Consider the following 27500-nt stretch of genomic DNA (forward strand, 5'->3'; position numbering starts at 1 on the left):
AAGATCCAATGGAGCGAGCTTCTCTCCCTCTTGTGTGTGTCGTTATCGGAGCTCCTCCTCCTCCTCCTCCTCCTCCTCCTCCTCGCCTTGTTACTGTAGCTACGGGCCTATCGGCTCTGGCGTCGCCATGTTGAGAGCCGTCGGGAGGCAATCGAAATGCTCCCCAATCTCGCATCTCGCCCCCTTTTTTTTTTCTCAACCGCCCGTCTATACTTTACGATTTTAAACTGTTGAGATTTTGCCAGCGTTCCCATTTCAAACACTTTTTCTTTATTCTTAACATTTTTGTTGTATAACGGGCACATGTTGTTGTGAAGAGACTACAGCTTCGTTTATACTCGCCACACTGAAGAGGCGCATGATAGTTCACTGATTTTAAACTTTTTTTTAAAACATGTCTGAAAGCTTAAAATGATATCTGGGCTCGCATCCTTAATTAAAAATCCTTAATTTTTTTTTAATGGCGTTTTGGGAGCTTTTGCTTTGATCAGGTATCATGTGGCCTTGTTTTTTTTTTACTTCCTCGTCTGTTCCTGAAGTCCTGAACTTCTGAGCACCAGTCGTGCGTTATCTTAAAGCCGCCGATTGATTTACAACAAAAAGAAAACTTTAAAAAACTGGCACAATCAGCTTCACGCTGTCTTTTTATGTAACGCTCATAAATTGGAGTAATCAGTTCGAGGAGACGGTGGCGTGTTTTTGAAATGATGTATTCTCAAGATTTGTCCATGAAAATGTTTTTGATCATAAAAGAAAAAAGCTAATTTTTTCAAGTCGAGCTCGGTGCCTCGGCCTCTGTGCTTGTTATTAATTATTTTCATAGCAATATGTGGCGAACTGAATTTCTTATGGTTGTGTTTTTTTTTTAATTAATTTTTAATCGCAGCTAAAAAGCATGTTCCAGAGGACCTACGGGGAGGTCGTGACGCTGTGCCCTCCAGGAGAAGAGGACCGGAAGAGCTTCTTCTCTGACCTGCTGTTGGTCCAAGCGGCCAGGGCTCCGCCGCGCCTCAGGAATACAGGTACTTGGCGCCGCATTCACCTGGACACACACACACACACACACACACACACATGCAGGATGAGACGGGGATGACTCATCTCTGCTGTCGGTCCTAGAGGGCAGTGTTGTCTGCGAATGCTTCTTTCCTTCCTCCCCCCAGCTCTGGTCTCAAGCTCTCACACAGTTGTTTTTGTTTTTGGGATCCAGTGAAAGGTAGAAGAACAGGTGTGTGTGTGTGTGTGTGTGTGTGTGTGTGTGAGTAATTTCCATTTGCACACTGCACTTAAATATGATACCTGTTCAGAATCTGTTCACTATCACTTTAGAAATTGAGAAAGAAAAGTGTGAAGCCAGTATTTATTCTGGATATCTCTATTCCTCATGCACATACAGCAACCCCCATCCATCCCTCCCAAGTACCCCCTGCTTTACATATACACACACACATACACACACACAGGTTCAATATAAGACAACTGTCCACCCGGGCTTTCAAATGGAAATTGTGCCCAGCATTCAGCCGTAGTTTACTCATTGACGCGAGGCAGGGGTCCCCCCGCTTCTACTCGCCCGGCGCTTTTCGGGGGTTCCTGCCTGAAATAAGACGGCATTCTGGCTTCCAGCCGAGAGGCCCGATGTATAAAAAAAAAAAAAAGCGCCGAGAGGAATTGCTATGAGGTGCCCGGCTGTTATTAGCCATAATTAAAATCGGGGGGTTTGGATCGCCGCTACTGAGCGGAGCGGCCCGGGGTGCCGTGCAGAACTTCCTAACGATGTCGGCAGACGCCTCGGGCGAGGGCCGGTGGGAGGGGAGGGGAGGGGAGGATAGACCTACTTGGCTTTTCCTTCGTGTAGCTCAAAAACCTGTGTTAAGAATATTAAAAAGTATTTTTTTTTTTTGTTTGGCTCGGCGGCGATGATGATGACAAAAGGTCGAGGATCAGGGTTGAGATTGGTGGGTTGGACTGTCTGGTCTTATATTTTATTGGGCACAAACGTTCTTTATTTTGTCTCTCGGTGTTGGATTTATTTCTATTTTTCGTTCTTGTCTGTAGATTGGAAGCGCGTTACATTCAGTCAGCGCGCTCCTTCATTTCCTGCTTCTCCTTCTCCTTCTCCCCCCCCCCCCCCCCCCCCCCCCCCCCGAACCCCAAACAAACAGGGAGGCGTGAAGAGGTGCTGCCGGAGGCGGAGGCGCCGGGCCCCAGAGTCCTGTCGACGGAGGAACAGCGCCGCTTGGCGGAGCAGGAGGAGAACACGCTACGGGAGCTCCGGCTCTTTCTCAGGGACGTGACCAAGCGCCTGGCCACCGACAAGCGCTTCAACATCTTCAGCAAGCCGGTCGACATCGACGAGGTAAAAGAGGAAACCGGACCACCCCCTCCACCCCCACCCCCGCGCGCGCGCGTCCTCGCAGGGTTTTTTGACGGCCGCTTTCAATCCTTTTTGTTTTATTTAATAAGAACTCTGCGTGTCAGGTGGCGGACTACCTGGAGGTGATTCGGCAGCCGATGGACCTGTCCACCGCCATGACCAAGATCGACACCCACCAGTACCTGACGGTGAAGGACTTCTTGGGGGACGTCGACCTCATCAGCAGCAACGCGTTAGAATACAACCCCGACAAGGATCCCGGAGGTGAGGCGTAGTGTGAATACAACAACAATGAAATGCAACACGTGTGCATGCTCGCACTTCATCAGACAGTGAATGTGTTGGCATTTAGGTGCTAAAATAGTCTAAAAGCACCACGGATTTAAAACTCTTTTATTAAAGTATAGAAATTCGATTTGATATTGATCATTTAATCCAGGGCTTGGTCCGAAAGCTGTGATGGAAATCTTATGAGCAGATTAACTTGAGACCAACGTTAGACTCGGGAGACTCTTTGATGTCTGAAGGCTGAAGAGACATTAGAGCTTGATTTAAGGAGAATGTAAACCAAGCAATACATGGTATAATGACACTATGTCTGATCTTAGGGGGAGGAGTCAACGTCTGCTGGACGTAGCTCTCTGCCAACCTGTGTGTGTGTGTGTGTGTGTGTGTGTGTGTGTGTGTGTGTGTGTGTGTGTGTGTGTGTGTGTGTGTGTGTGTGTGTGTGTGTGTGTGTGTGTGTGTGTGTGTGTGTGTGTGTGTGTGTGTGTGTGTGTGTGTGTGTGTGTGTGTGTGTGTGTGTGTGTGTGTGTGAGAAACTAAGTCACGTGTCACTTTGAAGGTCACGTGCAGCACGACAGTATCTGTGACTATCTGAGACAAAGTGCATCTTATCTCAGATGTGGCTGTACGTGTCTCCGCTGCACGTCTCTGAAGTGTTTGTTTAACCCCCCCACCCCCCACCCCCCCCACCCCCCACCCGCCACACTTCCAAATGAAGCTCTGCAGGTTTCCACGATGGCCTCTGACAGTTCGTTCCCGTGGGTAATAAGTCAACATTGCACTATCCAAACAACTTTGGACCGTCTCTCTAGTTACTGTTGTGTTCCATTAGGCTGTCATTGTGCGAGTAAAAAGTAATTAGATTTAACACGTAATGACTTGTGGAAAAAGGGCTTCCAGGCAGTCGACATACAGGACCTCAAGATGGGGTTTGGAAATTCAAATGAAATAAAGTGCACCCACTGCCCTCCCCGAACACACATTCCCACCGCGTAATTCCTGCCCCGTAGCTGAGAGGCTGCATATGCATGAACATTTTTATTGTCTCTTGACTTACAGTTCGAACCCCATTTTTACATCATCCTCCGAAACCCGTCTCCACACCTTTTTCTTTCCAAAGCGAAATACGGGCTTTCCTAATGAGCGTCGTGTACACACAATGCACACGAAAGGGGGCCTGTTATTTGCAGTGGCTTACACAATATATTGGATTCATATTTATTGTTTAAATTTGGCTACTTGCATGCACGTGAAAAATAATGCATGTAATAAAACATGGGGGGGAAAAAAACCGTGCAAAAAAAAAAAAAAAAGAGGTTGTTGCACGGAAGAAATATAGATTTCTACCATAATGTCATCCTCAACGACAATACCATGATGGTAATTGAAAGCTGCATACGGAAGACCTGCTCCGGACCACACACACACACACACACACTCTTCTTCTTGTGTGTTTACCTGCTTTGTTCCCTCCATAAAGATGTAGCCGCCTGACACCGATGGGAAGCAATTATCTGCCAGGCCAAATTAATAAATCATATCTCTGTCTTTTGCAGGCGAAGTGGGCCTGGGTCATTTGTTGGAATGCGAGGTCTACAAATGAAACTCTAATGCGAAAAAGAAAAGAAAACGCAATTAGGCAGGTTAATAAAGAAGACTTAACAAAGCCTCTCACCCAGCGCTGTGCCCGGGAAATATGGCCTTGCACAATTATGCTGCTGGGGAAATTCTACACCAGCTCCAAAAAGTGCTGGGAAAAAACCTCATTATCCCCACAGTGCTCCGTCTCCTCCTTGTCCTTCATGCTATCTTCATCGCGCCGTCCTCCACGTGCAATCACGTGCCCCCCCCCACCCCCCCAAAAAAAAAGGGGGCTGATATCTCAGTGCTCCAACAATGTGACTCAGTTTCACAAATGCGTCTTTATTGCTCGTGGCGGGCGGCGATAACAACCGTGTTACCGTGGCGGAATGCGGCAAGCAAACGGCGTTGTGTGGCAGAACGTTCTTGTGTGTTCTAGATGAGGTGTGGGGGGGGGGGGGGGGGGGGGGGGGGGGAGTTATTCAGGGCCAATGAGGGGTTCTGATGAGCTCTTGGCATCCCACCTGGCCTTTGACACACCCCCCCTTCCACTGACAAGCGATTATTTTTTTTTCTCTCCTTCCCCACTTAGAATGCACACACACTCGGACATACTCTTGTCAGTAGAAAAAACACACACACACACACACACACAAATTGCCTCCATCGCAATTAGGCCTCCGTCCTCCAATTAGACAAAGGAAGCTGGCAGATTGTGACCCCCCTCTGCCACTTTCTGCCTGAACTGTTCTCCCCTCCTCCGCCTGGCGTAATGAGAGGCTGTCTGTTTACAGCGACGATGCTTTTAGCCCGCCGCCGCTACAGCCGCCGCCGCCGCCGCCTCTCTCCAGTTTCCCTTTCAAGGATGCGGGCGCGCGGTTAACGGGGGAGGATTTAATGATGCCTGCGGTACACATCTAAAGGGGAAAGGGAGGCGTAAGAGAGTTTGCGAAGGTGTAAGACGTTGAGAGCGAATGAGTACGCAGTACGTTTTTTTAAAGAAAGAATGAATAAATGGAGAGAAATAATTTTTACGTTGTCTCTGTCTGAAAGTGGGTGAAGTGGCCATATATACTTGAGTTACGCCTTCTAACGCTTCTCACCAAAGCCAGCTCCATCCTTTTTTTTTTTTATTCAACCTGTGAGAAAAGGCTGCACTCCCTTTTCTCACACATACAGTGGAATGGGTATCGACTCCTTTGCCTTACATTTCCATGCATGATGGGGAAGGGGGAGGGGTGGGGGGGGGGGTGTAGAGCATGCAACATCGTTGCAAACTAAATGTCGGGGGGAGGAAAAATAGAAACCATCTAAAAGGGGAAAAAACCGATTAGAGTGCTATTGCAAATTTAAGGGTTTGATTTCCTGCCTCTCAAAGGACTCGGCCTTGAATAAATACATGTCGAGCACAGAAAACCACAGTGTTGCGTATTGTGACACTAATGCTATGTTTCCCTGTGTCACCCCCCCCCACCCCCCACCCCCTCAGACAAAGTGATCAGGCACCGGGCGTGCAGCTTAAAGGACACGGCTCACGCTATATTCGCCGCCGAGCTGGACACCGAGTTCGACCGCATGTGTGAAGACATCAAGGAGGCGCGCAGGAAGAGGGGTAAGAAAATCGCACGCACACACACACACACACACGCTCTTGTACCTAAACGTAAACTCATCTCACAATCATCATCTCTCTGTAAACGTGGAACAATGTGCGGGCCCAAACATTGTTTTACTCCACGATCTGGGTGAATACTCTATTCTGATTGGCTGCAAGGTGTGTCATTCCATTTCTGATAATGGACACCTACTACCCCAAAGTAGTAACTGTCAAAATGAATGCGCTATATACAATAAATAATTTTTTTTTAAACATCTAATTTCCAACACTAAACAAAACTGAATAAATTGTCTTTTTTTTTTTTTTTTTTGGCGAGTGGCCGTGGTATAAACGGGATAATGCACCTCGAGGTGTCCATTATCAAGTGTTAATGGACGACGGTGCGCTTCCTTACTTTGCTCCTCCCTTATTTTGCGCTCGAAAAACACAACTTTTATAAGATCGTAAACATTTGTAACTCCGGGTACTTTCTCTTATCTTTATCTGGGTCGGCTGTGTTTCGGTGCGTTGTCGGTAGAGCGGACTAATTTAGCATACTAAATAGCGCTGAAGTGAAGAGCATCATTTGTTTATCTAAATAAATAAACAAATGTTGGAAGAACACTCACTCACTTGAATAATGAGCCCGAGCCGGTCCACGTTGGCTGTGTAGTTCCCGGCCTGATCCGTCACCTTCCTCTCTCTCCTTTTTTAATTTATTTATTTATTGGGGCGAAAAGTCTTTGATGGATTATTTCAGCGAGAGAGAGTGTAAAAAAAAAAAATCTGTAGCCTTTCCCAGTGGTACTTGATGGAGGACTCATTTTTTTTTTCCCCTCCTCCTTCTTCGCATCGAGTGTGTGGCGCAGGGTGGAAGCAGCGATGCCCGAGGCGGGCGGCATCCAGACGGTACCTTCTGCGCTTCGCTGTCTGCCCGGCGCCCTGCATCTGTACACAGCCCCTAGCAACGCCGAGTGGATTTAGGCTAACTCTAAAATTGAGTTTGTGCACATAAAAAACACACGTGCGTTCATATGAGCTGTTAAAAAGTATTGACAAAAGTAAGTCGTCTGGATATTAAGCATAAAGATCCCTTGTTGCTGTACTAAAATTACACTCGCAGTGTGTGTTCAATACCAAGCCGGGACTACAGAATCATAAATAAATGTAACCGCGACATCTATTGATTGTGATTGATGATATCAACCCAATTAGAGACGGCATACAAGTCCTAATATTCATCATCGCTGACCCCGAAGTGCTCATATATTGTCGTCCAATGCAAACCTTGCAGAGCTAATGATGCATGCGGTTTATTCCAAGTATAAAACCAATCCCGTCCATCCAGTTTCATAACGACACGTGCAAGTCTTTGTGAATTCTCACTTTAACCGTAAGCGGCGTGTCACTATCTATATTTCGCCTGATTTTACCCATTTTTTTTAAAAGTGTTTCTGGTTCCTGTTCAAAGCTCACAAGTGGATTCGGGAAAAACCGCACAAGAAGACCTGATTTATCTTTTAACACACGCGCAGTCTAAAGTGTTGTGCGCAGCCCGAACTGAGGGATTATCGACTTGTGATTTAAAACCACAGAGGCCTGCTTCTTCCACGTCAAACCGGAAGCTTATCAAAGAGGAAGCAATTTTTGATTTCCCCTTCTTCTTCTTCTTCTTCTTCTTCTTCTTCTTTTTTTAGCAACTAAAAGCACAGGATGCTACATAAAAGCTGCAGGAGGCGAATGACTGAGATGACGGATGTTACCGACGTGACTCTTTCAGTCCCGATTCTCATAAAAAAACAACTTTAAAACAAAATGTACCAAATCGTACATGCAGTAACAACTTTAAAACTCCCATTATACAACTATATGAACATTAATTTAAATTGAATATACCTGTCCCGTTGTCACCAACACCCAATCCGGCTGTCTGAGTCGATATCGGCCTGAGAAAGAAGAAGAGGAGGAGGAGGAGGAGGAGGAGGACGGCGCTGTAAATATTTAATCTTCCAGTCAATGCGTTAAGGCTCTCAATTAGCCCGACTCTGTATGCTGGCCACAGTGCATCTTGGGGGATTTCCCCCCCCACCCCCCCCACCCCCCCACCGTGACTAGATGAAAAGGAGCTGTGATTTTGGGCCCCAAAAAAAAAAATACCACCGGGCTGTCAAGAGTTGAGATGTCTCACTTTCAGGGGCTTTGCGTGTCTCTTTCGCTCCACCGCTGCTTTTCATTCCCGTCATCCAGCAAAAAAAAATATTGCGAAAGGATATCGTTGTAGTTTTTTGGGGGGGGGGTTTGTGGTAATGCTCCGTCTGATTGACTCGTGGTTAGTGCTCGTCATTCTGGCGTTCGCACACACACACACACACACACACACACACACAAGCACTCTAACTTGCCAGCGGTACAATTCTGAAGTGTTTTCTCTTTGACACACACACACACACACACACACACACACACACACACACACAACTAACTGCACGTGCACACGCAAAGAGTGTTCTCTGTTGTCGGTAACCGATCCTCCTGTGGGCACCGCAGACCTCCAGACGCCGGCTCAGCCGACGGAGCCCATGGGCGCCGCGGCAACCAGGAGGCACCACGCTGCTGCAGGAGGAGGAGGAGGAGGAGGAGGAGAGGAGCAGCAGGCCAAGAGCAGCACTCAGGGCGAGGCCTCCGACAAGCAGTGCACCACCAGTGAGTACCCCCCGACCGTATCCACGACGACTTAACGGCTGCACACCGGAAAAAACAAATGCGTTTACACCCACAAACTTTTTGACTCTCACACTCAAACTTTGTCGGTAACTCGCCGAGTTGTTGTTCTTCTTCTTCTTCTTCTTCTTCTTCTTCTTCTTCTTCTTCTTCTTCTTCTTCTTCTTCTTCTTCTTCTTCTTCTTCTTCTTCTTCTTCTTCTTCTTCTTCTTCTTCTTCTTCTTCTTCTTCTTCTTCTTCTTCTTCTTCTTCTTCTTCTTCTTCTTCTTCTTCTTCTTCTTCTTCTTCTTCTTCTTCTGTCTTTGATGCAAGCAGCTGCGTTGTATTACAACAGCCTACCAGATGTATGTGGCGCCTCACACCTGCCTACACACACACACACACACACACAGACACACACACACACACAGTGGAGAAGCATCGCAGCGAGCAGCCTCATTAGCGAAGCTGCTCTCTTCCAACCACTCCGAACATGACCACGCCACAGAGCAATTACATGCCCACCTGTGGTAAACGGCAGGTGCCTAAGGGTGAAGGGAGGCCCAGGTATGGGCAGGGGGCAGACTAATGAGGCTGTTACCTGAACAAATCCGAGATAAGCAGCTTTTTTCCCCCATTTTTTTTCATACATGCAATCTGAAGAACGGCTTCCACCTGGGCAAAATAAGCTGGAATGATTTGGGCTAAAAGAGGCGCCCTCAGTCACGAGATTAACATAAAACTAGACGAGGTGTACAAGAGCGCGCAGGTAAAATCCTCAGGCTGAAAAATAAAGAAGCTCTCTCCAACTCTTCTTTGTCCGTGCAAATCAATGTTAATGCCTTTTTTTTCTCCTTCTTCTTCTTCTTCTTCTTCTTCTTCTTCTTCTTCTCCTTCTTCTTCTTCTTCTTCGAGACGCTGCTCCATCTTACTTTAAACCAACACGGGGGAATTAATCGTCCAGAAAAAGCCTTCATCGTTCATTTGTGGCCAAAGTTAGGAGATTTAATTTGTCTGTCTGTGTAGTACAAGTGTCCAACACCAGGTGGCGCTTGCCCCTCATGAGAGCGGCTTCCCCCCCCCCCCCCCTCACAGGAACCCCTGCTGTGTGGGTAAAACATTCCTTCTCTACAGGGAGATAAGGGCCTCTGTTGGCCTCCAATAATACTGTAAGACTCTCGACATGTCGCAGTATCGACGTCTCTGCAGTTTATCTCGTCGTGTGAAGGCAGAAGAAGAAAAAAAAAAAAAAGGATATAATATTTAATGAATTGTTTAATTTCCCCCCACATCAATAATTCAGTGCAGGGTAAATTAATGGAGCCTTGATGGACGAGTCCTAACGGCGGACTTGAGCCAGTAGCTTTTCAAATATTAATATATATTTTTTTAATGTCAATACATATTACACACACTTCAGTCTGATGCGTAACTACACGGTCAATAACTACAAACTAAATTGCCGATTCAACATCTTTGCTATCACAAGATGGTACATATCATTATTATTATTATTATTATTATTATTACTATTACGTGGTGCACATTGGCTTCACCTCGCATGTATTTACAGTACCGATTGCTTCATTGCACATCAAACCAACGGAACGTCTTCATTCACGTCTCCGTACCGGCGTGCGGCGCCTAAAAGAGGAGCACACGCTGCTGTTAATCAACTGATTGATATATTTTAAAGGGGCGGGGGGGGGGGGGGGGGGCAGTTCATGCTACTTTTTTAGCTGTACGTTTCATCTGCAAAGCCAAATGTCACAGATGCGGACCACCAATTTTTGGAAGCCCTCGGGAGAGCCGTTATCAGCCTCCCGCCAGAGGCTTCATTAATTAGGCTAAACTGGTGATTAATTTGTGACATCGGCAGCCGGTTCTCACCTGGAGCACCTCAGCGAGGCAGCCTTTAGGCTAATTGATCACAGAGGCGGCGAAGTCGCGATGAAAGCGCGGCAGCGCGGCGGCGCGTCTGCCGGGAGAGACGCCGACACGGGGAAATGGACCGTGTTTGTGAAAATGCAACCCCCCCGCAGCAGGCCGGGGTCATCTCGGGGTCGGGACGCACACAGTTTTAAAGTTATCCTCGATCATTACCTGCAGGGGGAGTCTGAATGGAGACGGGTTTCTTTTTTTGAGGAAGGGGGGGGGGGGGAGGTATCTAGCTTGTAAAGTGATGCCTCTCCCTCTCTCCGCTTTGCCTGGAGCTTAGAATTGCCTTTTTAAATTCAGATCATATGGAGCGAGGTCGAGATGGTCGAGCGGAACCGGGGAGAAAGTTGCGTGAAAAGCTTTTTTTTTCGAAAGGGTATTTCTGAATCAGGTGTTAAAAGCAGCGGTTGTTGAGATCTAGATAGAGCGCGTGTGTGTGTGTGTGTGTGTGTGGGGGGGGGGGCGGGGTGCAGCTGCTCCTGGGTCAGCCAGGGGTGAGACGATGGGGAAACCTCTCTGCCGTTAACGCTCATGGAAACGGGAAGATGGCTTCCATTAGGCTGCGTGGACAGCGCTGTCATGGTTTCTCTGCTCTCCCTTTACTCACAGCTCATCTCTCTCCCCCCCCCCCCCCCCCCCTCCCCCTCCCATCTCTCTCCCGGCACTACCTCCATGGAGAAGCAAACCAAAAAAAAACCCAAGGCCCATTACGTGGGCCACAACCCCGGGTTCATTCGGAGTGCACTACCACACGGATCTGGTTCATGTGGGGTGCCTTCCTTTCATTCATTATTAAGGCCTTCACGGTTTGTTTTTTTTCTCCGCATGCTTGTTGTTTTTTTTGTTGTTGTTTTCAAAAGGCATGTGCTATTGATTGCTTAACTAAATATCAATGTCTGATTATCCTCCTGCTTTTCTTTAAATGTCGCTTTCCAGTTTTGTTCCTCGTCGTTTAAAAAAAAAAAAAAAAAAAATCACGGTAAACAGGGGACAGCTCCTCTCTTCCCACGTCGCCGACATCGATCCATCACGAGAGGCGGCGACGGGGATATTTAAAAGTCACGAGGACCGCTTCCCCCTGTCTTTTTTTTTTTTTACCTGCAGGCTGAAGTAGTTGCCTGGATTTCTTTCGCTCCGGGGACAAACGTGGCCGCAGTGCGTCAGGGAAAACACGTTAATAAGAGAGCACCTTTTTTTTTCTTTTCTTCTTCTTCTTTTTGGAAACACAAAAGCCGTATTGAAGGCAATTCCATTATCCAGATTTTTCTCATCTCGTCTTTGCCTGCTCTCGTTTACAAGGACGGTGGACCCCGCCGCACTGGATGAATGTTGAAGTTTTAACCTCGGAGCGAATGTGTTTCGCACGCCACCTTATGTAAACAAGATCTCCAGAGGAGCTGCTTTTTACCTGCAGCTGCCACGGTGCACGCTGTCGGTATCCTGGAGCTTCAATTTGCTGAAATGTGAGTTAAGTTAACACCATTTATAGAAACTGGTGCAGGGAGGGGGGGGGGGGATAACAATTAATACCGTGGTAGTGGTCAACGGTGGAAAGTGTCCTGATACAGGAGATTGTTGAAGTAGCTATTCTCCTCCTCGACGACCGGAAGGAAAACAATCTCGGGGAGTTCGCACATCCCTGACGCCCGGTGGCGCTCGCTGATAAAAATGAACAATTATATATATATATATATATATATATATAATATTATGGTAAACAGCCAAATGAGCCCGGAGAGTTGCACTGCAACGATTGATCGATTGCCCAATACCTGCAAGCTGTGCTAAGGATGTGAGAGAGGAGACGTCTCTGTTGATTGACTGATGGCCGGACCTCAAATGGACACGTTCATTGTTTTTGAGATCCGTCCTGTCAGTAATCCGGGAGGTTTAGATTTGCACAAAAGGATCGTCTGTCCTGCCTTTCCAATTAAGGCAGATCTGTGGGGGGGGGCGTGCTCTCTATGATAAGTGCCCCATAACATTAAAAACCAGCCCAACATCTCACCATTTAGGTTGTGCTGCAGACATGAAATTACACAAGGTCTCCTGGGCTTTTTGCTCCCATTGTTTTTTACCATAGTGCAGTCGATTAGTCAATTTCGGTAAACATCAGAGGAGAGTCAACGCCGAGCGGCTTAATGGGGTGTATCCCCCCCCCCCCCCCCCCCCCCCCCGGGCTCGGTTCTGATAACCCGTAATTGACTGGAACAATTGCACGAACATGATGCATTAGTGCTTGATTAGTTGGAACCACTTATAGATTGGTTTGCTGGATCCCAAAAATTATCTTTTTGGACTTTATACGCTTCTCAAAAACCCAGCTTGAGGGAAAGTGAACCCGGTATCTGTTCCTCCATTAAGATGCACCTTCTCTTTAAAAAAAAAAATTATATTATTATGTGTGCTCTGAAGACTCGGGTGACGGGTTCTCATTCAACATCTCGTTCTTTGTGTTCCGTGTGTAAACAATGGGGTTTTTTTTGTTGTCCTTTTTTGGTTATCGGCTCTGATTATTATGTGACACGAAGTCACATTAGACCGCCACAAGAATGGGAATGTGCGGCGGCCGGGTTTTTAATTACATCAAATGACTCTTTGGAATCGTACACTTATCCAGCCCTAATCACCGCGTCTCCATTAAGCACAGAGATGAGATGCGTCGCGCGGCTTCTCTCTGGCTAACCGGTCATTACGCAGAGGTCGCCGGAGGTCGTGTTCATCGTCCTCCAGCAGACGTCTTATCTGAAGCTCACGCAGCATTAACTTTGAATTGTTTTGTTTGCCAGTTCTGCTGTTGGTTGTTGTGACATTGCTCTCTCTCTCTGTATATATCTCTCTATCTCTCTATCTCTCTCTATCTCTCTCGCTATCTCTATATATCTATCTCTCTATCTCTCTATCTCTCTCTATCTCTCTCTCTCTATATATATCTCTCTCTATCTCTCTCTATCTCTCTATCTCTCTCTATCTCTCTCGCTATCTCTCTATCTCTCTATCTATCTCTCTCTATCTCTCGCTATCTCTCTATCTCTCTATCTATCTCTCTCTCTCGCTATCGCTCTATCTACAGTATCTATCTATCTCCTCTATAGCTACCTATCTCTTTCTCTTTTTTCCCCTCCCTCCCTCTTTCTCTCTTTCCCTCTCTCTCTTTCCCTCCCTCTCTCTTTCCATCTCTCTCTCTCTCCCTCACTCTCTCTTACCCTCTCTTTCTCTCTCTTTCCCTCTCCCTCTCTCTTACCCTCTCTCTCTCTCTTTCCCTCTCTCTCTCCCTCTCTCTTACCCTCTCCCTCTCTTTCTCTCTCTTTCCCTCTCTCCCTCCCTCTCTCTCTTTGTTTCCCTCCCTCCCTCACTTTCTCTTACCCTCTCTTTCTCTCTCTTTCCCTCTCCCTCTCTCTTACCCTCTCTCTCTCTCTTTCCCTCTCTCTCTCTCTCCGTCTCTCTTACCCTCTCCCTCTCTTTCTCTCTCTTTCCCTCTCTCCCTCCCTCTCTCTCTTTGTTTCCCTCCCTCCCTCTCTCTCTCTTACCCTCTCTCTCCCTCCCTCTCTCTCTTTCCCTCTCCCTCTCTCTTACCCTCTCCCTCTCTCTCTCTCTTACCCTCTCTTTCTCTCTATTTCCCTCTCTCCCTCCCTCTCTCTTTCTTACCCTCTCCCTCCCTCCCTCTCTCTCTCTCTTACCCTCTCTCTCCCTCCCTCTCTCTCTCTCTCTCTCTCTCTCTTACCCTCTCTCTCTCTTTCTCTCTCTTTCCCTCTCTCCCTCCCTCTCTCTCTTTGTTTCCCTCCCTCTCTCCCTCCCTCTCTCTCTTTGTTTCCCTCCCTCCCTCTCTCTCTCTCTTTCCCTCTCTCTCTCTCTCCGTCTCTCTTACCCTCTCCCTCTCTTTCTCTCTCTTTCCCTCTCTCCCTCCCTCTCTCTCTTTGTTTCCCTCCCTCCCTCTCTCTCTCTTACCCTCTCTCTCCCTCCCTCTCTCTCTTTCCCTCTCCCTCTCTCTTACCCTCTCCCTCTCTCTCTCTCTTACCCTCTCTTTCTCTCTATTTCCCTCTCTCCCTCCCTCTCTCTTTCTTACCCTCTCCCTCCCTCCCTCTCTCTCTCTCTCTCCCTCTCTCTTACCCTCTCCCTCTCTTTCTCTCTCTTTCCCTCTCTCCCTCCCTCTCTCTCTTTGTTTCCCTCCCTCCCTCTCTCTCTCTCTCTCTCTCTCTTACCCTCTCTCTCCCTCCCTCTCTCTCTTTGTTTCCCTCCCTCCCTCTCTCTCTCTCTCTCTCTCTCTTACCCTCTCTCTCCCTCCCTCTCTCTTTCTCAATTCAATTCAATAGGCTTTATTGGCATGAATGTTGCAGCAACAATGTTGCCAAAGTACGAGACATAGCAACACAAAAAAATATACAATTCATACGGATAATAATAATATGACAGAAATAATTACATTGAAAGAAAGTACAGTTGTGTTTCTTGGGACACAATAAAAGGTGTGTGTGTGTGTGTATTTCTGTGTGTGTATTTCCCCCCCCTCCCCCTCCAGTGGCTTTCAGTAAAGCTTTACTCTCGGATCAATCAAGCATTGACGTCCCACCATTTAGGGAGTTGACTTCATTATATTTGTTTCTGCAATCATCCAACGGGCCCCTCGCAAATTCGGTTAAATCCAGAAGCCGCCACCAACTGCTGCGTCAAGAAATTAGCATCCGGTTGAACCGCCGTCGCTCCGGCAGGTCTTCGAAACCAATTATCACCGAGAGCGAGATTTATTACCGGGCTTTCGTATTTGATTGTCTCACATTATGAGCTTTCCGGGCCGTTTAATGTCCAACGCTTGTTGCTCAGTAGAATGTAGAATATTGTGCACGGTGCAAACTTATGTTTGAGACACTTTCAGTCCAAAGTGCACTTTAGAATTCCTAATTAGATTTTGGGTTTTGCATATATTGGAAACGACGGTATTTGTATATATATATATTTAAAAAAAAAAAAATCTCTGATCTTTATTACACAGTTACAGCCGGGGAAGTTCTGAAGAAGTTTTGAAATGTAATTGTAAGATGCGTGTGGGAACGCTGGATATGTGAACCTCCCCTCGCCTCCAGGAAAATCTCCCAAAAGTACAACAACCAACTTTTGAAAAGGGTAGCGAGGATATTACAGATGAGCTCTCGTGATATTACTAGAGGGAGTTAATCACACTCGCCTCGAGAGATAGAGCAATATATATATATATATATTCAAAAATTCAAAAACATGCCTTTAGCATCTCGGTTTGAAGGCCTTCAAGCGACGGTGTGAGAACTCTGTGCACAAATTAACAATAATTAGCTCGAATAGACCGAGTTCATTGCCGCCGACGCGCAAACTTGGGGGCAATTTTTTTCTCGTCTCATTTTGGCGTCTGGCTCTGTTTTCATCGGCTCCAACCGCGGGGGAAGTGTGATTTTTTTTTTTTTTTTTTTTTTTAGGATTAGATTTGGGTCTAGGCGCTGTCTGGCCCACCGTGCAACCACACCTATATCCAATGTCAATAAACGCCATTACATTATGGATTTGGGAAAACATTTAGCTTTAAAAAAATCTGATAATGAGGGATATATGATCTACTGAAGACGAACCCTTAAAGCTTTACTTCTGTGCAGAAACTCCAAACCATTGTCGTTCCCCAATGCCGTCAGGAGCTCATTGTTGAACGTGACTTTAGAAAACATGCAGTCTCGGGGAAGGTCGTGCAAAAGTTTCACTAGCGACCTAGAAGACTTCACAGCAGCATGAAGACGTGACCATCAGGGTGCAGCTTTTTTTTTCTTTTTCTTCCTCCTCCAATCACTCGCTGTGTCCTTATTGGTTAAGACATCGTGACCTCACGCACGCGGCCCGAAAGAGACCTCTCCCTCTTGATTTTAATTCGCCTCCCCCGTATTAAATTAATTTTTAGAACTCCTCCAGCGAGGCGTTTATGTGGAGCAACGTGCTGCCCGCGTAAAAAAAGAAAGAATTTAATTTAATATCCTCTTTTCTGCCGAGTCCCATTATTATACAGCTGTGACGACCTGAATCCCTCAACAGACTCGCAGGGTATCTAATTGGTATCTAATCAAATCAATTTAGCGAGTGCTAAGTGTTCTGACGGAGTAGCGCGGCTATCAGATCACGGCTTTAGTCAGACTGTCAGCCCGAGTGAACAAAAACATGTGCAGTGTCATTTTCATCCAGGAATAATCTAAACTCCTGCATCTATAATAAGGTGTTGTTTTTTTTTTTTTTTAATTGGTTGTTGGAAGGATAAAGGATGCAGAATGGTGTTTTGGAGAAGATCTATTTACCTATCTTGAAGTTCCGATGGTAAAAGTGCGCCGTATTTTACTTCAGTGGCTACAATGCGTTACATTGTTACATTAAAGACATTCAACCCCCCCCCCGCCTCCCAAAAAAAACCGCAAGAATTTAGAGGTCGACTGATACTGGATTTTTTTAAATTTTTTAAGTCCGATATAGCAACGATAACTTTAAGAAGGAAAAAAAAAAAAAAGCGTTAGCCGATTGAATTTGCCGATGGCTATCAAGATCGAAGGAAATAATATCGAGTGGAATTAAAGTGAAAATGGGTCCGTAGTGACGAAAAATCAGCTGTTCACTGCAAAGTTTTTAGCCCACATTCACTCACCCTATTGTCAGAATAATGCGTGGAAAATGAACCATTAACTTTTAATGGGCTTTTGGTTTTAGGCTTTTAAAAAAAATTTAACAAAAGGTGCGTAATGCCAGATTGTTTAGTGGAATTATGGCTTAATAGAATCAGTCTTGTTTGTTTGAGTTGAAGGTTTTTTTTTTTTTTCTGCTGGTTTTATTAAAGTGGATTCTCTTTGTCATCGTGAGGTTGCCGGGCAACCATCGAGGATCCACAGAGAGTCACGGGCCGTAAAAAATCCAAACTTTTTTGAGCTTCGGAGGCGCCGATAGGACGGTTGCTACTGTTAAAGAAATAATGCTAAGCTAAGCTAACTGTATGTTTTTGTTTTCCCCATAATGTGGAACTATTGTGTGAGAGAGAGAGAGAGAGAGAGAGAAGGGAAATAGAGGGAGTGATATTGTGAGTGATATCTTTTCATTTCAGGAAGCAAGGATGGGATCATTTATTGATCCGGACATTTCATTAAGTGTCAGCTCGGGAAAAAAAAAGAAGTGTCACATCAGGTGACAAACGGCCATCTTTCTTTTCGTGACCCCGAGCCGCTGCGCGTCGCCGCCGCCACCGACTTCCTGGTATTTTCAACGCCTCCTGCAGTGCTTTCGCCCTCCCGTTGTCTTCAGTTTGCTTTTATATATATATATATATATATATATATATATATATATATATATATATATTTATTTCATTAGCATATATTTTTTATGTACCCCTTAGCTGAATAGAAGTCATTTGGAATTCAGTCGGGCTCGATGCCGGACTGATAAATGGTCTTCACCTCACCTCCACCTATGCATAGAATTTTATATATAGAATATCTATGATGAGGCAGAAGTGCATTATTCATTGATGCTCATCATTTACATTATATGAACGGTCTAAAAAATAAAAAAAAAATAAAAGGGCCACTGGGGGGCTTCTGTTAAACCTGTATTTTTAATCTAATTTTTTTTTTATCATTTGCATATTTCTAAAGACAACATGTAAATTATTCATTTAGTTTTAAGTGATTGGGAACCATTCAATTGGAATTTGTTTGGCAGTCACGGGAGGCGATGCGCAGCTTTTGTGTTAATTACAGCTCGGTGGAAGATGGAAGAAGAAATGGCTGCAATCCCCTGGGAGGGCTAGAGTTGAGAAAAATATAGTTTTCAAGAATATGCTCTTAATCGCTTATTTGTGTGTAAAACGCACCCACAAAAAAAAAGAAAAAGAAAGCATGCTTTCATTTGCTTTTAGGATTAATGGCACTTCCTGGATGTCTGTATCTGATCACGCTGATGAGCACACACACTCTCTTTGATGGTGATGTCATGCTCGTACCAAAGCTTTGATAACATTGCATGTTACTCATGTTATTAATCAACAGATTAGTTACGACAGCTGGTCCTCTTTGTCTGCCTGGTGTGGATATGAGACCCCGTTTTATCTGACTTTTATTTGCTGCCGTTATGTTAATTATATCCACACATTTTAGTTTCTTTTTAATTATACGTCTTATCTAAATTGAGAGGTGGAGAAAAGCGGTCTTTTGTCATTGGGCACAAAGGGGACAATAGTACTTTTCCTTATGGGATTTCATCTAAAAGTGCATTAAAAAAATAAATAAATAACGAGAATCGTGAGGTTAAAAAAAGAAACCGTAAAAAAAAGGTGGCGTGGGGTTTGTGTTAACTCCTCCCCCATCAGGTGATGGGCGCACGGCAGATCGATACACCATTAACGTTACAAGATCGAGGGTGCACGAGAACGCACGCGCGCGCGCGTGTGTGTGTGTGTGTGTGTGCACAGAGCCCGTCGGTTGCAGCTGATCAGCACTTCTCTTTAAAAAAAATTAAATTAGTTTGAGATCAGGCGTTTTGCATGCTGTACATCTCTGAGCTTAATAGGATGGTAATTGCTTCTGTGTACCTGGGAGTGTGTGTGTGTGTGGGGGGGGGGGGGGGTTGGGTTAATGCTTCTCCAGTCATTTATTTTGGTGTTAACTTTTTAAAAGTTTTTAAAGCACTGCCGTTACCTGATCATATGACAGATGGTGTATCTTTTAGCAACGTGACTGCAGGTCATTTACTGTCAGATATTTACATCGGTGGCAATCCGTCTTTACCCCCTCAGACTACTTTTAAACTTTAATCATAGTGCGTTTTATGTATCGCCAGACAAAAACGTTCTCATATCTCTCGTGCTGTCCCCTACCACCTTTTTTTTATTTTATTTATTTTTTTCTCTTCCTCACTTACATTTGAAAGTCTAATATTTTTCAATTTGAGCTCTCGTCGTAAGTCTAAGCTGAGATTTATAGCCCCCATCCTGTGACTGATGTGAATCTCAAACCCAGCGGACTCTGCGAGCACGCACACGAATCCCATATGGATATTACACACACACACACACACACACACACACACACACACACACACACACACACACACTGTGGTCCCAGCCTGTTGTAATATATTTCCCAGCATGCATGCAAGCGCACCCTAGTGTTGACCCCGGTGTCCTTAATGTGAATCCATAGAGGGGAGTTGGGAGAAGAAAAAAAAGAAAAAGAAAAAAAGAAGCCTTTTGTGGATGTGCAAGGGAAATGTAGTTCATCGCCATGGAAACGCACTCCACGGACACACGCACACACACACTTGCACACACAAAGTAGGTGAGTCAACAACAGAGGGGTCGTCCTCTACTTTTCCTTTCAAAAATAAAATGACGGCTTTTTTTTGTTGTTGTCATACAAAGATGGTATTTAACAACAACAAAAAAAAGTACTTTTTATTTCATAGCTGGCGGTAAACATTCGGGACCCGATCGTTGGTCAGTTTAAAAAAAAAATAAAAAAATTACAGCACACACGACTGCTGCAGCGCCGCCGCTGAGGAAATGAGATCAGAATTACAATTTGTAAATGGAGGGGTGTGTGTGAGATGATTACATCACAAGTGTACAGTGTGTCTGCGTGGTTCTGGAAGTTTGTGGTCTTCCTATTTAGATGATATTTAAAAATATATATATATATATATATATATTTATGCTCTGGCACCTGTTTGGACATTTTGGGCAACACGTTTAGGACCAGTTGCCTGGCAACCAGCGGAAACTCCGGGAAGCTTCTGGTCCCGAACCAAGAACCCCGATACCGACTAAACAATGAGATGTTTAATCTTTTTGAGAAGAGCTTGTCGGTGGCTGTTTGTTACCTTTTTATACCAATCCGTCGGAGATGGACACGCGCGCCCTTATATGGCCTCGTGGTGTTTCCTGGGCGCGAATAAAAGTAAAAAATAGCCGACGCTGTTAGCTCGATGCGCTCCCACGTTTTCTCCTGGAGCTTTATTTGCTTTGGAAAACTCTGTGTGTGTGTGTGTGTGTGTGTGTGTGTGTGTCCACCACTTCTCGACACTCGCACGTCTTCAGCACTTTTAATTATTACAAAGTGCTCCGGTCATGTTCATTATCACTAATAAGTATTAGCTAGAGGATCTCAGCATTCAGAACTATCTGTCCGGTTCCAATGAGTGTCATAACGTACGTAGCTTGGAAAAATGCGTTAAAAAAAAAAAGTCCTCTTTTGAAATGTCGATTTTTTTAATCTTTACTTGATTACTTGTTTTGATCGATTAAATAGATGATGAGTATTTTTTTGGGGCAAAAATTTGTAAACAGAAAATACACCAACTTCCAACCTGCAGAGAGACGTTCCACACGTTTCTTTTCTATTTATTTAGCCGCAGCTCGTCCTGCATGCTTTTTTTTTTTTTTAACACACACACACACACCCACACACACACACACACACACACATCTCTTGAGTTTTATGAAGGGATTACTGTGTGTTTTGTTTTTTTCGTCCCGCCAGTGCTCCAAATTAATGCCGTTTGATGTGATTCAACAGATGGTTAAAAACTGCGAAGGGCCTTTTTTTTGGGGGTCGGGCGGTGCTCACGGGGTCATGGCGGCGTCATGGCGACGCCGCTCACCGTCGGGTTCAACCCCCTGCCGGTGTGCGTGTGCTGGTACCTGTGTGTGCGTTTGCTCTTTTCGTGCCCTTTCCCATGTCGGCTCTTCTCTCTTTGACTTTTTATGCTAAACGCCTCGAGGTTTTCGCTGCATTGTCGCTCGCTCGCCGTGACACTTTTTTTACGGCGCTCTCGGAGAGCCCCATCTGTTGTCATCAGTGTCTTAACACCCATGATGCAGCGGGGCTGCTGTCTCCGCCTTCCTCTCTCTCTCTCTCTCTCTCTCTCTCTCTCTCTCTCTCTCTCTCGCCTGTTACTCTTTTGAGGAAAAGGCCAAATGTCTCGATTTTAACAATCGAATTGCACGCCGCGCCGAGATCCTGCATGAGCAAATTCTGTCACTATTATCTGTTTGCACAATGCCGTTTGGCTTTCAATCTTAAGGTCAGAATTGCATTTTTTGGGGGGGATTTAAACATTTTTCAACCTTTTTGTCTGATCTGTAGCAGCAGGATGTTTTTCTAACAAGGGATTCTGCTCTTTGTGTGTGTGTGTGTGTGTGTGTGTGTGTGTGTGTGTGTGTGTGTGTGTGTGTGTGTGTGTGTGTGTGTGTGTGTGTGTGTGTGTGTGTGTGTGTGTGTGTGTGTGTGTGTGTGTGTGTGTGTGTGTGTGTGTGTGTGTGTGTGTGTGTGTGTGTGTGTGTGTGTGTGTGTGTGTGTGTGTGTGTGTGTGTGTGTGTGGCTGACAATAATAAAATAAAAAAATAGACCCGACAGATGTTGAAACCATCGCTGCAGATCTCAAGTCAGCCAAAAGGGCTGTTCAGACGGGACGAGCCGCTGTGATCTCCGCCCAGGTTGTGTGTGTGTGTGTGTGTGTGTCCAGCTGTTTCGCTCGTTAGATGGCAGGTCGAGAAATCAGGCAAATGAATATTGAAAATGTCTCAATTCAGAATCTGCCATGTCTGCCATACACGTTGCCACGATCGTTTCCACCTTGTTATTGCGTCATCTCCTTGTATGCATTGGTGGTTGAGGTGCTGCGTATTTACTTTTTAAGGTTGACGGATGATTTTAATGTTAATAGGAAGCGCGTTTGTGCAAACTGCTCGTTTTAATAGCATTCCTCTCTCTCTCTCTCTCTCTCTCTCTCTCTCGCCCTCTCAGATCATATAAAGCGTAAGATGCGCCGGCGGCCATCCTGGGGGCGGGGCATCATCCGCAAGAAGAGGATCTACAGGAAGGAGACGGAAGAGGAGGAGGGAGAAGAGGAGGAGGAGGAGGAGGAGGAAGGGGAGGCCGAGGTCGCGGGGCCCAGTGACTCGTGTCTGACGCAGGACGAGGAATCGTCTTGCGATACCACCGCGGGTCCCCAGGCCAACGGCCACCATCCCCACGGCCCCTCCACAGAGGAGGAGAGCTCCAACGAGCCCCCTGTTGCGGCGCCCGGCAAACCCCCGGATGCCGGCGAGGGCCCGGAGGAGCCGCCGCCGCCGCCAGAGGAGGAGGAGGAGGAGGAGGAGCCTGCCGCCGAAGAGGCCGAGCCCGAACACACAGGGGAAGGCGGCGAGCGGCTTCGCCTCGGCGGCGCTGCCGACGGGGACGTCCGGCCTCCGGTCGAAAGGTCCGACTCGCCGCGCGCCGAGGCCGCTCTCACGGTGTCGCCGGCGGACTGCGTGAACGGACACGCGTCGATGGACAGCCTGGACTCGTCGCAGAGCGTCAAGAGGGGCGAGGCTGAGAAGAGGAGCCCTCCTCCTCCTCCTCTTCCTCCGACGAGCACGGAGGAGGAAGAGGAGGAGGAGGAGGAGGGCTCCGACGAGCCGGGACGGGAAGAGCACAAAGACGAAGAGGAGAGCGAGCCGACTCGGGACGGGAGTGAAGGAATGGAGAACGCAGAGGAGGACCTGGACCCAGAAGGTACAGAGCTAGACCCAGAGTCCGCCGTAATGCAGCTTCAAAAGCACGATTGGTTAATTAAAAAGAAAATAGCTTTTTTGTTGTTGTTGTTGTCATAACGTCTTCTGCATTCCCTCGAAATTCAACACGCAGCATCCTAACCTCGTTTGCTCGGTGCTGGATGCGTTTTGGGGCCCATCTGTCACTTTTAAAAAAAAATTTTTTTTACATTTCTTGAGAAGCTATGAATCACCTGGACTAGTTTCTCTCCCAAAAGTTGATACTCCATCTGACGGGAGTTATTAAGTGAGAAACTTGTTTTTTTGGTTCATTTTAGTTGATCTTTCCTAAGTAGACTTAACATAAATCTGTACTCTTTTTTTTATTATTTATTTCATTTTTTTTCTCACACACATCCGTCCACTTAATTACGCAGATAAATTATATTATGAACCTGCGCCTCTGATTTGCACTTGGTGTAGCTCTTAAAGAAAAATAAAAAAATGGAGAGCGGACATGAATAATGCAACATAAATCATACAGAATATAAAAAATAAAATACGCTATCTCCCCCCCCTTGAAGTGATGTGTGCCTTTTGTAGAAAATGATGCCTAACTTTGCCAATTTATTATTATTTCCCCCCCACCCTTTTGCCATTATGCCTTCGCTTGTCGTATTTTGAGTCCGATGAAGCCAAAAGGTGTGTTTTATATATGTGTTTACGGGCGGAAGGTATCCAGGAGGAGCCATCGGAGGACGTGGGCGCGATGGGCCAACACGCCCCCCCCCCTCCATTACAAGCCGAGCCAGGGCCTTTTGTTTTATAAATGGACAGGAAGGAGGCCAGATGTGAAGCACTGTGCAACTCAGTAGCTGCAGGCAGTTTAAAATAGACTTTCCTCGAGCATTGCATTCAACTTGCAGCCGCGGGCACTTGGAATTTATTTTTCCAACAAAATCAAGTTTGTGTTTTTGTTTTTTCCTCCTCTGGTTGATAAAACACCGAAATAAGTTTCAGATTTAGCTCTCCCGTTGTTTTTATTAAATCTTTTTGATTCTTTATAACCCCTCATTTATTACCCCTTTCTTTTCATCGATAACTCCTCGTTATTATCCCTTTCTTTCATCGATAACCCCTCATTATTAGCCCTTTCTTTCATTGATAACCCCTCGTTATTAGCCCTTTCTTTAATCGATAACGCCTCGTTATTAGCCCTTTCTTTAATTGATAACGCCTCGTTATTATGCCTTTCTTTCATCATTAACCCCTCGTTATTAGCCCTTTCTTTTATTGATAACTCCTCGTTGTTAGCCCTTTCTTTCATCGATAACCCCTCGTTATTAGCCCTTTCTTTTATTGATAACTCCTCGTGTTTGCCCTTTCTTTCATCGATAACTCCTCGTTATTATCCCTTTCTTTCATCGATAACCCTTTGTTATTATCCCTTTCTTTCATCGATAACCCCTCGTTATTAGCCCTTTCTTTCATCGATAACCCCTCGTTATTATCCCTTTCTTTCATCGATAACCCCTCATTATTAGCCCTTTCTTTCATTGATAACCCCTCGTTATTAGCCCTTTCTTTAATCGATAACGCCTCGTTATTATCCCTTTCTTTCATCGATAACCCCTCGTTATTAGCCCTTTCTTTTATTGATAACTCCTCGTTGTTAGCCCTTTCTTTCATCGATAACCCCCCTTATTATCCCTTTCTTTCATTGATAACTCCTCGTTATTAGCCCTTTCTTTCATCGATAACCCCTCGTTATTAGCCCTTTCTTTCATCGATAACCCCTCATTATTAGCCCTTTCTTTCATTGATAACCCCTCGTTATTAGCCCTTTCTTTAATCGATAACGCCTCGTTATTATCCCTTTCTTTCATCTGTAACCCCTCGTTATTAGCCCTTTCTTTCATCTGTAACCCCTCGTTGTTAGCCCTTTCTTTCATCTGTAACCCCTCGTTATTAGCCCTTTCTTTCATCGATAACCCCCTCGTTATTAGCCCTTTCTTTCATCGATAACCCCCTCGTTATTATCCCTTTCTTTCATTGATAACCCGTCATTATTAGCCCTTTCTTTCATCGATAACCCGTCATTATTAGCCCTTTCTTTCATCGATAACCCGTCATTATTAGCCCTTTCTTTCATCAATAACACTGTTTTGCCGTTGTGTTTGCCGGTTTCCGTAGCCGAGGCGTGCCGGATGAACCCGTCGGAGCCGTCGAAGGGATCCGCTGAGAAGACGGAGGAAGAGCCACGACCAGTCCCACCTCAGCTCCCCTTAGTGGTCGACCACCAGCGACTTTCGGTAACTATCTCCGTAAAGTTGTTGTTGTCTTTTGTCGGCACACACAGTTCTCCGGTTTGAAGGCGACTGGGGTTCGACGTGTTTTCCGTACAGTACAGGAACTAAAGAAGCCTGTTAATGTTTAATTTCACAATTTCATTTCACTGCCTCGGTGTCACGGCCGTGGTATTGTGCGCGCTGGTTCACTGTCGAACCGTCACGGCTCACTGGGACAATAGAACGGTTATTTCCTTCTCATCTCATCGAATCATTTATCAGATTTGTACAGTGTGCCCTTAATGTTATATATATGTGTGTGTGTGTGTGTGTATATATATGTGTGTGTGTGTGTATATATATATATATATATTTATATATTTATATATTTTTATATATATATATATATATATATATTTTCAACCTGATTGACATCCCTTATAATTTATTTTTCAATTATATATAAATATATTTATATACAATTATTTATATACAAATATTTATATTAAAAAAAAATATATATATTTATATATAAATATATATATTTATATAAAAATATTTATATATATATATATATATATATATATATTTATTTATTTTCAACCTGATTGACATCCCTTATAATTTATTTTTCAATTATATATATATATATATATAAAATTATTTATATACAAATATTTATATAAAAAAAATATATATATATAAATATATATATTTATATAAATATATTTATATATACATATAACTTTAAAAAAATACATTTATATATATTTATTTATTTTCAACCTGATTGACATCCATTATAATTTAATATTTTAAATGGCACTGGGGACCGCGTCCTCTGGTTAGAAGAACCCTCACAGCCACTCTGCTGCTAAAGCGTCGTCTTACCTCTCTCTCGCGACCCAGCTTATCGGCGCGTGTCCCGTCGCCATCTTGCTCGATTGCACACGCTCGGCGATCTAAATTCAGACCGTGAAGGATGCTGAACAGCTGTGGTGATTTTTTTTTTTTGCCACCGCTCACCGATTGCGGGATCGCAGATTTAACTGCGACAGTCTGTTGACTGTTTTCTTGATTCACCCCCACCCCCACCCAAAAAACTCACGTCCCGCCAGTGAATAAGATGTGGAAATATAGACTTATTGGTTTCAACAGAGCCAGCTGTGGCAAACTGTCAATTCCTCTTTTTTTTTTGCAACTGACTAATTAGACTGATTATGTAAAAGAGGAGCTATAATCTAAAAAAATGATGCCAATATGTTCGTCTCGTTTAAGTTCACACGGCTCGCTTTGTTTAAATGCTGCTGCCTGCTAGTGGGTGGAGGGGTTTCCTCCTCTCTGCTGCTTAAAAAAAAAAAAAAAAGGGGGAACAGCTGTACTTCTGTTCGTGCTTCCTACTTCACACGGGACGCAAATACCAGGATGAACGTGCTTTTCACCTTTTTGAAGGCGAACCCGTTCGTGTTATCTGCAGCGAGCCAGCAGACGAACCCCCCCCCCCCCTCTGTCCATTGTCTTCTGGCACGGCGCTCGTCCCGGGAAAAAAAAACCTTCTGCACTTAATTTAATTCGTCCTCCCCTTTTTGTCCACCGTGCGTTTCTTGTAGCTTCCAAACGTGGGAAAAAGTTAAATAGGATTTGAAAAACTGTGTGTGTGTGTTAAACAGAGGAAGCGCATACATTGAACGTCTTTCTTTGTGGAGAATTGGGTGTTTTGGGTAGTGGAGGGGCTCAATCATGGATGACCAGCCTCTTAAGCTTCCCCCAGATCCATAGGTCTGTTCTGCTGTCACACTGCCCTTCTCAGACGGGTGACTCGGCTTATCCCTCCTTTCCCTTCACCCGACGGTCGCGCATCCCTTTTTCTTTCCATCTTTCAAACATACATTTAGTGACATTTTGACCGCAGAGGGGGAGGGGGGGGGGGGGGGGCAATTACGACGGACGGCCTCCCCCCCCACACATCTCTGAATCAGCAGGTGGGCGTTTTCCTGCAACATTCGAAGGCTTTATGACTCAAACATGAGCTTCCAGCTCCGCCTCACTAGCGCCCGGGATGTGTGCGAGTAACGGAGAGAGAGAGCATAGGAAGCGGCTTCCCTTCTTCTTCTTCTTCCCCCGTGGAGAGTCACGCTAGGGTCACACCTAATACCCCTAGTGTAAATTGGGAGCTCGGCTCAGTGGGCTCCGCTGACAGCACTTCTCACT

General features: G+C 45.3%; 1 protein-coding gene across 4 annotated transcripts in view; it reads left to right on the forward strand.

Annotated features, from left to right (window-relative positions):
* atad2b (ATPase family AAA domain containing 2B) overlaps positions 1–27500 on the forward strand; it is a 54720-nt gene that overhangs the window by 14222 nt on the left and 12998 nt on the right. For 2 of the 4 annotated variants that reach the window (XM_034527411.1, XM_034527413.1), the window contains exons 20-26: positions 887–1022; positions 2166–2359; positions 2467–2641; positions 5733–5855; positions 8388–8543; positions 22271–23023; positions 25195–25313. In XM_034527411.1, the coding sequence (XP_034383302.1) occupies positions 887–1022; positions 2166–2359; positions 2467–2641; positions 5733–5855; positions 8388–8543; positions 22271–23023; positions 25195–25313 (1656 nt within the window). The remainder of the gene's footprint in view (positions 1–886; positions 1023–2165; positions 2360–2466; positions 2642–5732; positions 5856–8387; positions 8544–22270; positions 23024–25194; positions 25314–27500) is intronic. The other 2 variants (XR_004609028.1, XM_034527412.1) reach the window with 2 other exon arrangements.

Source organism: Cyclopterus lumpus, chromosome 24, assembly GCF_009769545.1.
Source record: "Cyclopterus lumpus isolate fCycLum1 chromosome 24, fCycLum1.pri, whole genome shotgun sequence".
NCBI lineage: Eukaryota > Metazoa > Chordata > Actinopteri > Perciformes > Cyclopteridae > Cyclopterus > Cyclopterus lumpus.